At 39.9% G+C, this 13,230-nt stretch overlaps 1 protein-coding gene across 6 annotated transcripts in view; it reads left to right on the top strand.

Annotated features, from left to right (window-relative positions):
- The window catches only part of PCNX1 (pecanex 1), a 127,915-nt gene that overhangs the window by 94,138 nt on the left and 20,547 nt on the right, over nt 1–13,230 (top strand). For all 6 annotated transcript variants that reach the window (XM_075614209.1, XM_075614210.1, XM_075614211.1 and 3 more), the window contains 10 exons: nt 69–219; nt 1,106–1,247; nt 2,212–2,389; nt 3,138–3,246; nt 4,339–4,468; nt 5,098–5,156; nt 6,754–6,969; nt 9,969–10,222; nt 11,692–11,922; nt 12,721–12,821. In XM_075614209.1, the coding sequence (XP_075470324.1) occupies nt 69–219; nt 1,106–1,247; nt 2,212–2,389; nt 3,138–3,246; nt 4,339–4,468; nt 5,098–5,156; nt 6,754–6,969; nt 9,969–10,222; nt 11,692–11,922; nt 12,721–12,821 (1,571 nt within the window). The remainder of the gene's footprint in view (nt 1–68; nt 220–1,105; nt 1,248–2,211; nt 2,390–3,137; nt 3,247–4,338; nt 4,469–5,097; nt 5,157–6,753; nt 6,970–9,968; nt 10,223–11,691; nt 11,923–12,720; nt 12,822–13,230) is intronic.

A 13,230-nucleotide genomic window follows, 5' to 3' on the forward strand; every position in this document is an offset into this window, starting at 1 on the left:
GCTATTCTTAAACCTCAGAAAGGGCAGATATATTGGTGCATTCACTGCAATTTTTCTTTGTTTTTCAGCCTGTTCTGAGCTACGTTCTCTACGCATTAGTCGGTTCAGTTGGATTCCTAACGCACTACGTCCTACCACAAGTACGCAAGCAGCTTCCCTGGCACTGCTTCTCTCACCCGCTGCTAAAAACAAAGGAATATTATCAATTTGAAGTCCGAAGTACGTAGTTGGATTATATTGTTCATGTATGCAAGGGTTTACCATGAAACACTACACGTGGTAGGTTAGGAACTACCGTATAGCACATTGTGTAGCAGATCATCCCGTTCCTGAGGCTGATAAAAAAAAATAAACAAAATTAACAAAATAAAAAAATTGTTTTTAAAAGCAGTCAGACCATCGCTCACTGAAAAGCTTGTGTAATTCTTTGTACTAATCCATGAAGTAGCAAGGGTGATGAATACAGAATCTAAATAATGAAATCTCTTGAGTTGAGCCTCAAGGTAATGTTTACATTTTAATTGGGTGAGCTGCTCATCCTACATTTATAGCTATGTTTATCCAGAGGAAAAAAAACGGGGTTAAAGGTAAATCCTTTAAAATTATGCTTTTATTATATTTTATACCTCTTTTCATGTTGGTAGTTAATGGACAATTCAAGCTGCGTTCGCTTTTAGTTAAAGCAAAGTTCGTCTTTCTTTCCACCTGTCGTAATTCCAATAGATGTGTGTAAGAGCTCGGTAATAAAGCATCAGGTTTCAGATCACATGGCTTCCTCCGAGGGAGCCGGATTTGAGGACTTTTGGGAGAATGTTAAATGCAGGTGCCAGTTTCCCTTGGCGTTCCCGAATGTCCTGCACGGTAATGCTTCGATTCTATTAAAAAAAGAAAATAATTTATAGTTATGCAACTATTAAAGACGGTACTTCTCTACTATGTGGCTAGTGCAATAAATAATCTGCCTTTTATTTTCAAGTGAAAGCACCATTTATGTGCTTCCTGTAGGTAATTGGGACACCTGTGTGTTTATTTCCAAATGTGTTTCGAATATACTATAACGCAGGCATATGGGAGGGAACTCGGGCTGATTTGTTTCTTTTGGTAGATGCTGCTCACATGATGTGGTTCGAGAAGGCTCACGTGTGGCTGCTTTTTGTGGAGAAGAACGTTATCTACCCATTGGTAGTTCTCAATGAGCTCAGCAATGGTGCCAAGGATATAGCAAGCCCTAAAAAGCTGGATGCAGAGTAAGTTCTGCCTTGTATGGAGAGAGAATCATGCCCAGATTATTGGTCTCTGACACCCCTGAGCCTCGGCAGTATGTTACCCATAGCATTGCGCTATACTTTGCCTGCTTCTCTGGATTTGTATGCTCCAGCTTTCATAGGAACTTGTTCACTTTATTTAAAGATTTTTTTTTTTCTAAAGTGCTGCATTTCACAAGATAATCTTAATTTACAGTTAAAGAAATTAGCAGTAGCTGATATACCTCTTCTCAGGTTCATCAGCCACTACAGGTTTCAGGACTCCAAAAGAATTTGCACACATGCAAGTGCACTTAATTGGTATAGGAATACAATATTGAACCCAAAAAGTATCTGGCTCAGATCAGCGGAGAAATTTGAGAGCAACTTGGTTAATTTATAGCCATTTATCCATGAAATGGGAACATGAGATTTATAAGCAAGTTAAAATGTTTAGTGCTGGCACATATACCAGATGATAAGGTTATGGTAGGTAAAGTAGTCTAATTTTTATACACAGTAAATATATAATGAAGGCAATGCACATGCAAATGAATGCACAAAGTATGTCACATTTTTGTTTCCGACATGTCAATAGGAGTCTTCCTAAAGCTTCTGCTAAATACAAGATACAACTTTGTCTTGTCAGCATGGTCTCTGCACTGAGGCGGTGCCTTAGTATGGCCCAAACCATACAGATCTAACAATCCTTCCCCAGAACATCAATGAAATCATCAGGAGCACTTCTGTCTTTAGGGGCGCATTCCCATTTAGAGAGTGTGTGTATATATCTATATATAGATTATCTATATCTATATCGTACTTTACAGGTATGAGAGATTATAACAATATTTTGCTGGTAATCTGATTTTAAAAAGCAATTTCACATTTCAAAGCAGGTTAATGTGTGAAATGCACCAGAATCTGATGGACATCCTTTTTTTTTTTCCCCACTCCTTTGTGGCAGGATTGGTGCATTATTTATCACCATTGCCGGTATGAAACTGCTGAGGTCTTCCTATAGTAGCCCCATCTGCCAATATGCCACGGTCATCTTCACGGTCCTCTTCTTCACCTTTGACTACAAGGAATGCTCAGAAAAACTGCTGCTAGACTTGTTCTTTATGTCTATCCTCTTCAGCAAGGTACTGTATATGCAACACACTGTTACAAGTACATACAATAAAATTACAAAGGATAAAACCTTTAGGGTTACGTCCTCTTTGGGTTCAGAAAACATCCTATTTGTGCCTTGTGGTGTATTTTTCCCCCCTCGATTTTCCTTTGTAATTTTTGAAGAAAAGGCTTGAGGCAACAGAGTAAAAAGTATGTTTAAACCAGTTGTTGCTGCACATAAAGTGCATGCAAAGTGAGTTTGTGTGAAGATATATTTGTTTGTTTCCCTTGAGATGCAGACTGTGGGCATGGAGTCTGGAGCTAGGTTCTTAAGATTCAGTGCCAATAACACTAGATCTGTTCCTTCTCCCTTGGGAATGGCTGTTTAAATAGAACAGAGAATGATAAAGCTGCACACCAGTAGATAAATGATAATACTTGCAACAACCGGTGCTCCTGGTTCAGGGACAACTGCCAATGGATCCTAAGATAGTGAAAAATTGATGATCCAGGGCACGATGCGGATTTTCAAAAAGATTTACTAAATCCAAATAGCACCAAATACTACTTGGTGCTATTTGATTTATTAAATCTTTTTGAAAATCCGCATTGTGCCCTGGATCATCAATTTTTCACTGTTTAAATAGGCATATATTTGACTTGCAGTGGTTCTTGTCATACCTCCGTGCCAGTGGATTCCTACGTATATAAAAGCTTGGTCTTATCAGAGAACTTTTGCATGAGTTTCTTTCATTAATTGTTCTATCTTTGTTTCAGCTTTGGGAACTGTTTTACAAGTTGCGCTTCGTCTACACCTACATCGCCCCGTGGCAGATCACATGGGGATCAGCATTCCATGCCTTTGCACAGCCTTTTGCTGTGCCTCGTATCCATTATGAAAAGAAGATTAACAAATGACTGATTTAAACCTTCTTTAAAAAAAAAAAGAAAAAAAATTGTGACCACAGCAGTAACACTGCTTCTCTATGTCGGTTTCCTCGTGAACATGACCACCATCTTAACCAAGGGAGACTGATGTGACCTTTAAATTTTAAAAACTTAGATAAATTACACACATTTAGCAAATATACCTTTAAAAAAAGTTTTTCCTTGGGGTAAATGCTTGTTAGAGCACAGAATGAATTCCTTATGGCTTTGGACTTTCAGTGTATAGTAAGCAGTGTAATCAGACAAATTATCGCAACAATGCGAATGCAGAAGCAGAGTCAATAAGCTGAGAAAATGGGAAACCTGTGCCAGAGATTGCATTCACTGGCCGTGACCCTTCTCACCACAGGTGGAACGTTCCCAGTACACCTGGGTCCTAATGAGTAAAAGAATAAGCAATGCAATGACTAGCACAATAAAACCATGTTATTTTTAATGTATTGTCGTTTTATATATAATCAAATGGTATAAAGTATTACCAACTTTTTTCCCGATCTTATTAGTGTTCTAGTGACCATGTTGCTGGTACTTACACGTGCCAGATAACAGTTTATATCTTGTACTGTGGATTCACATTTGTGGCAAAATCGATTTGCTTTGTGTTTTTCAACCAAGGACGGTGTCCCTTAAAGGTGCCACGCACAAGAGTTCTCCCTGAGAAGATCTGAGGGGACTGCATGTAAAGTTGCAATATTGGAATATGCTATGACCATTAAATACACTGTCATAATGATAACAATTGCATTGTAATTGCATTGTTAATTTAACACTTGGCAGTAATCGGGTTGTTAGGAGATAACGATTGATTACCGCTAGGAAAGAATCACTTAAATAGTGGGATTTCTTGTGCATGGAAAGGGTCAAGAAACATTGTTGTAGGTCATAGTAAAGCTAAGGGCGCCATAATAACTCTTAGGTGCACATTTCTGGGATTCCTAATCCACTTCAAATTAAGATTCATTCTGAATACACTAGGTTTCTCTCTGTTTTGACATGTAATGTCTACTTCCTTAACCAGCTGGCTCTTCAGATTCTGCAATGCTATTTGTCCAGGCACTTGTGTCTGCTTTCTTTTCCACTCCCTTGAACCCGTTTCTTGGGAGTGCGATATTCATCACATCTTACGTGCGGCCCGTGAAGTTCTGGGAGAGAGACTACAAGTAAGTGCCCCAGAGTCAATACTTTGCCTGTCTTGTAATTTGCATGTTGGACATGCTGCATGGAGGCATTATGCTTTATGTGGTTTATAAACTCAAGACAGCAGCATGTTTGTCCCTTAAAAAAAAAAACGCCTGTACTTTAAAGCGGTATTACACGGCAATGTAAAGTACATCTCTGCAGCGCCAATATTATAGTATCCAAGAGCTGCACTTTTGATGTGCATTAGGAATATTGCTTGATTTTTCCGCTCCCCCTCCCCCCCAACTATTACAACCTATATATTGCTTTTGATGTCCAATTTTGTAACGAGTCTTATGTTTAATTTGGTTTTGGTTTTGAGGGTATCACGAAATGATTGCTTTGGTATATTTTCTCTAACACAATCCACTTCAAATGTGACCTTACGCTTTGTCTTTGAGCTCCTCCTTTCTTGCACTGCAGTACACAGGAATTATTTTTGTACAGTCTTGTCACACTTGTTGCATATACAGTTAAAGGTTCTTCTGTGCTATGTATGCAATCATAGATCATGTGCAAATTGTGGCACAGTATTTTGTCTGTGAACAGGTTATTACGATTGCTTTTTTATTTTTTTAACCATTTTTTTTTGTTTTGTTTTCTGCTTTAGCACAAAGCGTGTTGACCACTCAAACACAAGATTGGCCTCTCAGCTTGATAGAAATCCAGGTTCTTATTCATTTATTGCTTATGCCTTTTAATTGTTTGACATATCGTGGTCTGTATTTTCTTATTTTGTATCTCATGACATGTTTATCCCAAGGAATTGGTCTCATTGTTCGTTTGTGCTGCTACGTTCTGTTTTGTTTTAGAATCAGTGTTTCCCAACCAGAGGGATCGGTACACCTAGGGGGCCGTAAAAATAAAAATCTGCAATGGTGGATCCTAGGTCGTATACTGGGTTCCTGAGCCCGTGTGGGGACTGCGCACTTAGTAAGGCCACAAGCTGCTTCTTTGCGTGGGTGGCATAGCTCTCAATTACAGCAGGAGATTCCCAAGTCACTCCTCGCAATGCTTTGCATGCACCTTGGCAAGTCATTGTGGGGCGTGACTTTGGAAGCTCCCATGGCAATGTACAGCTGTACCGCCCATGCTTCCTGCACAAACTGAAGTGCAGTTTGGGGCCTTATTAAGCGTACGTTTTCCCACGAGCTCAGGACTACACTGTCTGGGATCGGGTAAATCGTTATGTTAGCAATAGTCTGGGTGGGCAATAATATTTCTTGCTATGGGATTTGCGCAACAAATATTTTTCAAGGGGAAGGTGCACAATGTAAAAAAGGTTGAACCACAGCTGTAGAGAATGTGTTCTTTAGCTTGGTTTCAATATATGCTTGTAATAAACTTTTATTTCTCCATGATGTGTTGGAAAACCGCTTGATCATAAAGTTTGCTAAAGACAAACTCCTTACTGTTGCATTTACCTTCTGATACGTAGATGTTATGGTATTCCAAGTATATACCGTAGCTTCAATTTCGTTTTGTGTATATCTGCCTCTCCAGATTGGAATCAGTGACACCCTGCGACCTGTACTGTACTTAACAAAGTGCCAGAAGAACATGGGGGGTGTCAAGGTTCTGGACAAAACACCAATAGGAGGCGCCCTGAAATCATCCATTTGATAGTTATAAATGAGATTAGACCAGGGGTAGCAAACTGCAGTACTCAAGGGCCACAAAACTGGTCCGGTTTTAAGGATGTCCTTGCTTCAGCACAGGTGACTAAATCAGTGACAGCCACCTGTGCTGAAGCAGGGATATCCTTAAAACCAGACCTATTGGTGGCCCTTGAAGATTGGAGTTGGCCATACCTGGATTAGAACATAGTATATAAATGGATCGGCTTTATCCCAGACTTTTATAACGTATTATACGAGGAGGCTGATAGATTCATGGTTCACTACAAGAGTAGCAGGATGTAGCCAATAAAGAAGAAAATTAATTTTATTAACTGTATGGACAACTCATTATTCACAGATTCACAAGTTATATCAATAGAGTTTTAAAGCAGTTTTATTTCTCCAACATTGCAATTTGCTGCATCATTGCTGATAGTGTATGATTAGGTTAAAAATCAAGAACATAATAATGATTTGTGCAAAAAGAACATTAAATTGTAACTGTTTAAGTAAAAGTTACTGAGCAATTTGAAATGTATGTTTAATGCTTAATTCAAATGTCTTGGTGCCACACCTCGGGTCGGTTAGTTTTATTCTATGTAAATGTTGCCTCACAATGTAAGCTTTTGGTTATTGTGCTTCTTTAGGGTCAGATGACAACAACCTGAATTCCATATTTTATGAGCACCTAACCCGCTCTCTCCAGCACAGCCTGTGTGGAGACCTGTTGCTTGGACGATGGGGAAATTACAATACTGGAGACTGCTTCATCCTCGCCTCAGATTATCTCAATGCCCTGGTGCACCTTATTGAAATAGGCAACGGTCTGATCACCTTCCAGCTGAGAGGACTGGAGTTCAGAGGTAACTAGACCCACCTCTTGAATGTGTTTGCTTGTGTTCAGCAATCACTCCCATAGTCAGTGTTTGTATCATCTGATGGTAACTGCACTATGCCCATAGTGATACTTCATCATAACAGCAAAGGGGTTAAAATAACTATCTGGAGGCGGGTACAACCAGCTAGCGAGAAACCCCAGTGGAGGGAACTCTAGAGTCTAGAGAGAGTTGGTCCCCGGTCCTGCTGGGGATCTGGGTTGTAGAATCCACAGTGCACTGGGCACGGGAGAGTACTTGGCCCACTTCACCGACTCCCCCGCCACATGCCCCTTTGGTGGCGAACGGGAGTCGATGTATCATATTTATTTTGTGTGCGCCAGACTGCAACCCTTCAGGTCTTATCCACCTTCAGGTGCCTTCTCCTGCAGTTCTGGCTGCACTTTTCCCTACACCTCTTTATTTATGGGTTCCCAGTTGGATAACACCAACGAGTAAGTTTGTTCCTCTGCCGGCCAATCAGTTTAAAGCCGGTAGAAAATAGGCTGTTAAAAGAATGCAGGGTATATAACAAATTGACAAAAACTGCAGTTCTGTTTACGCTACTGAACGTACTGTACAGGTGCGCTTCATGCGTGTACATGTTCTTTAAGCATTGCAAAATGACATGCATTTTTTTTAGGGAGTCTCATAGTTGAACGCACTACAAATATGATTAAACTTATGCCTATGAAGCACCTCTGTTCTGTACACATGTATTTGCTATAGATGACTAAAGTTTTTCTGCTATATAACAACCTAAAAGCTGCCAGTCAGTTAATATGTTATGTTTGGTCAAACATACAGATAACCATTTCATACTCTAGTTTCTTTTAGTTTTGACATTTCATTAGTTGGACAGAAAAGTTAATAACTACTCTTTTGGCTTTAACAACGGAAATCCACATTTCAAAAATGATTTGGACCAGGTTCTGGGGCCTTTTCATGGACCCATGAGAGAGTGAGAGAGTTACCTGTAAATAGAACTAGTACTGAAGCTTTTACAATTTCACACTTCAGATAAATAAAACTTTGGCTCTTGTTAGCTCATGTAACACAATCAAGATTTTTTTCTGTTCAAGTGAAAGATTGCATTTTGCAAAATCTGTTTTTGTGGATGAGTGATATGGTTAATGGGAAAGCCAGCAGGACACGGAGTTGTATATTTAATGGTTTTGGAAGCAGAGAGTTACTGATGCCACTTATTTTTAGACCATTGCCAAGACCACACCTAGAGTACAGAGTTCAGTTTATCTCCAACAAAGAATTGATGCTACTAAATTGGTGCATCGTCTACATCAGGGGTGCGCAAAATTTTTTTGCGGTGCCCTCCCTTCCTTTTTTTTTCCCCTCTGGATCGTCATGTGATGTCGCCGATTAACCCTGCGGTGTCGTTTGACTCCGCGTTTTCATGGTGACGCATCACCAGAAGCCGCCAGAGAGCAGGTAAGAGGCATAAAGAGGCCTCGTGCTCTTCCTGGCATTTTATTTAAATGTTGTGGGGCCTCGAAGTGCCGCACCCGACCCCCCTCCCCCCCTCAGAAAATTTGCGGTATGCCCCCCAGTTTGCGCACCCCTGGTCTACTTCAACAAACTTGCCAGGAAAGTCTAAAGGACAAGCTTGGAGGGAGAAAAAGACTGATAGAAATGTTCAAAGATATATCAAGAATACAGCAGGAGAAGCATATTTCGGAGAATGAGAAGTGCTTGAACAGGTCATGCTCTTAAACTGGATGGTGAGCGACTGATGTGAGACGTATTTCTTTATGGAAAGGGTGGTAGATAAATGAAATGGCATCCCAATAGGGGTTGGTAGAGGCTAATATAGTATGGGAATTACAAAATGTTGGGAGACACAATGGCATCCTAAATAAAGCAATTGATCTAATAGTATGTTTCATCCGATAGAATGGGCATATTAGGTGGGCGAAGTTATATCTTCTGTCAATTTCTGTTCTCCAACAGGTTTTACATAGAATTTGACAGCAGAAAAGGACCACTTGGGCCACCTAGTTTGCCCATGTTGCCATCTGTTGCAAAACCTCAGACAACATTTAAAGCTGCAGATCAAGCTGCTGTTTTTAATATATATATATATATATATATATCCCATTCAATATGTGCACACTGACAAGTGATTAGTTACAGTAAGCCGCAGACCGATCCGTTCTCCTGTGATCGATCACTTTCTCAGGGTTATTTAATTCAGTTCTTGCACAGCATTTTGGGCAATGTAGTTCCTAGAATGATTGACTGGCAGTTACTAGATACAATTGGTGCACTGCAAGAGAGAGGGCGGGGCTCAAGAGCCAGAGCCTATCAGAAGGGGAAGGGGGCTGTCATTATGGAAATGCTTCCTACATTAGAAACATTAATAAATGTCTTAAACATTCTTTTTATTATTTATTTTTAAATGCTACAAGTATTTTCTCATAGGACAGAACTGATTTATTAAAACACACATGTAGGATATTGCTGGAACTACTGCTTTAATTCTTGTTTTTTTTTATATATTTAGGCTAGCATTGTGTACTCTAATCCGTTTTGAATTCCCTCACTGTATTAGCCTCTCTAACCGCTGGTATTTCACAAATCCACCACCCTTTCCATATAAATTCAGCGCATGACCTCTTCATCTAGCACTTCTTTCACTGAAATATGCTTGCCTCATGTACATTGTTTAAACTCTTGATATATTTGCAATTTTCTATCTCATGTCTGCCCCTTCTCTCTTCCCACCTGTACATGTTGCGGTCTTTTATTCTTTCCTTTCATCATGTAGACTGCATCATTTTAGTAGCCCTTTGTACAACCTATAGTTTTATTAAATGTCCTTCTAGATATAAGGTTTCTAGGACCGAACACTATTGTAGGCGAGACCTTACCAATGATCTATAAAGTAGCATTACTACCTTTTTTTTCTGCTGCTATTTATGTATCCCTTTTCATTTAATGATTGTATTCATCCCTTATTTCTTCACAAACAGGCACATACTGCCAGCAGCGGGAGGTAGAGGCCATCACCGAGGGCGTGGAGGAGGATGAAGGTTTTTGTTGCTGTGAGCCTGGCCATGTACCACACATGCTGTCTTTCAATGCGGCCTTTGGTCAGCGCTGGCTGGCATGGGAAGTCTTAGTTACAAAATATGTCCTAGAGGGTTATAGCATCACAGACAACAGCGCAGCCTCTATGCTGCAAGTGTTTGACCTGCGGAGAATCCTCACCACATATTATGTCAAGGTATAAAATAAATGTTTCACTATTTGAAAAGCTGTATATAGCTGAGGAAAGGAAACGAGAAGCCATTACAATTCCTGAATGTCAATCTTGTTTGAAAACGGCTTTTGTGCGTCCAGCTCTTAAAATGTGCGATTCATCTGAAACCGTGCAAAACAAATCCGACTCAGTCCGAAGCTCAGATCAGATGCAGTTTGCCTCACTTCAAGCTCTACTCTTAGTAGGGAGTAAGGGGGATTCAATTCTGTCTTTTTTTTTTTTTTTTTTTGTCCTTGAAATTTTTTAAGAATTATTTTCTGTACGCATTCATGGTTTTCATTAATGTATGCATCCATTAGAGGAACATGACATTTTAAATTGTAATTGAAGCTTGACTTGCAGGAAGATGTTGTTCATTGTCATATTTTAAGTCCACCTTAAATAACTTTGGTCTTTTTAAAAAGGCTGTGTTTCATGAATAAGGGAAACAAGTGGCAACAGCCAATGATCAATTTTATGCTGAAAGAACAAAACCGGACAGCTGGAATATTTTATGCTGAGAAAGTAGAAGCGAGTGTTAAAGTGCTAGTTTGAGGTTTTCGTTTGAAAATGGGAGTGAAGGCATAATAGAAGTAATGGTAGGTGTAAAGCAAGGGTGGCCCACTCATCCTCAAGGGCCACCAACAGATCAGGTTTTAAGGATATCCCTGCTTCAGCACAGGTGGCTCAATCCATGACAGCCACTGATTGAGTCACCTGTGCTGAAGGAGGGATATCTTTGGAACCTGACTTCTTGGTGGCCCTTGAGGATTGGAGTTGTCCACTTCTGTTTTTTAAAGGTAGATGTTTGAGGGAAAGGAGGGGCAGAACTTTGATCAGAAATAGAAAATCTGACACAGATACAGGAATGATCAAAGGTAAACACGCATGCAAACAAGGACTCTTGTTCCTTGAAGACGTATGGAATGGAATTGGTCTGTAGTGATAACTGAACTCGACAGACGTTACTAAAAGAATATTCTTTGCTGTAGTTCAAATAACTCGATGATTTTTAATGTGATTTTTCCTCCTATTCTTCTTTCGTCTCTAATTTGAGTTTAAATTAGTTTTTAAATTTAAGCTAGTTTTTAAGATACTGCTAAATAATATAAGCTAGGAAGCACTTCCTTTGTAAATATTCTGCATAGTGCTATATTATAAGGATGAAACAGATTACATACTGCAGGGCTCACGATTAGCTTTTTACAATTGGTAAACGCCTTTATTTGTAGGGTTTAAAAAAAAATATTTTGCGTATTCTGTTTTTTCTTTTAGAAATGCAATTAAATGCTATTTGAGAGCAAGGTCATGTGAAAAATGCTTTCCTCTAGTTTAGAGGCGGTGCAAACATTTGTAGAACAGGATAATCGATGAAGCAAACAACTAAAGATGGGCTCAATATATGATTTAACATAATTTGCTTGGAGTAACTTTGTGTGTTTACCCTCATTTAGGGTATTATCTACTACGTGACGGCTTCTCCTAAGCTGGAGGAGTGGTTGGCAAATGAGACTATGCAGGAAGGCCTCAGACCATGTTCTGATCACTGCTATGTGGATGTAGATCCTACGTTCAACCCAAATATTGATGAAGACTATGACCTTCGCTTGGCTGGAATCTCACGGGAGAGCTTCTGTTTAAATTACCTCAACTGGATCAAGTATTGCTCCTCCCGAAGAGAGAAGGTGAGCGGGAATTATAAAGTCACTCTTGTATTGCTGTATGTAGCAAACAATCTGGTCAGCAAGTCCTCTTTTAACAGTGGTTTATACCATGCATTGTCATGTTGACATGATTTATTCCTTTGTACATTGAATCGATTTATCCATATAAAGACTCAGCCCTACATTTTGCTCTTCCCCCCCCCACTCACAAAACATTCTAACCACTTATTATATTTTACTACTTTCCAGTTCTTGTTTACAATTAGTAGTAACTCATTTAATCAAATGAACGTCTGTTTTTACTTCTGATATATACAGTATATATATCTATATCCACACTCACACACGTACACACACGTACACACACGTACACACACGTACACACACGTACACACACGTACACACACACGTACACACACAAGTACACACACACGTACACACACGTACACACACACACACACACACACACACATACACACACATACACACATACACTGTGCAATGCAGCAAGCATAAGCTTATAGGTGCCCATGTTAAAATGGATTTGAAGCAGAAGGTGGCACTGTCTTCTCATTTGCATGTCATTTCCCAGAATCCCTTCCTGCAGTGGAAACACTGTAAGCTGGGCGATAATGGTGAAAGGCGGGGTTGCAGACCTGTCTAAGACATGCAAATGAGCATACAATAATCTTTCCATTTGCTACATATGTATTTATTTTTTATTAAAAAGTGAGGCTTAAAGGTCTTTGATTTGATTCCAGTTTCGTTTTTATACATTCCGTGTATTTCAAATTAATAATTATTTCTTTCTTGTTTAAGCCCCTTGATGCAGAGAAGGATTCTGCTTTGGTTAACCTTTGTTATGGTCTCTGTATTCTGGGAAGACGAGCCCTGGGAACAGCTTCTCATCACATGTCCAGGTAAGGTTTTTTGTTCAATTTATTACCCTGTGGTTGCTATAGAGCAATGGTATACAACCTTAATTTTTTTCCTCTCAGGACACCCTTAATCACGCTGCTCAGTTGCTAAGGCAACCCTATAACAGTCTGTCACAGAGGCCGATGAGCCATACCTCTACTGCCCATGCTGCTTCCTCCTCTGCTTGGCCACACCCCCAGGCTCCTGATTTGCTGCTGGTTAATGCAGCCAATCAGGATGAAGGAAACTGCCCAGCCCCCTTGCAGCTGCCCTGCTTTCTCCCGGTTCTGGGAGATGGGGAAATCCTGTGGCCCCTTTTGATCCTCTCACGAAACCCCAGGGTGCCGCAGAACCCCGGTTGGGAAACACTACTCTAAAAGATATCTTTATGACCCTGTCCATGTTCTGCTT

Source organism: Ascaphus truei, chromosome 9 (assembly GCF_040206685.1).
Source record: "Ascaphus truei isolate aAscTru1 chromosome 9, aAscTru1.hap1, whole genome shotgun sequence".
Taxonomy (NCBI): domain Eukaryota; kingdom Metazoa; phylum Chordata; class Amphibia; order Anura; family Ascaphidae; genus Ascaphus; species Ascaphus truei.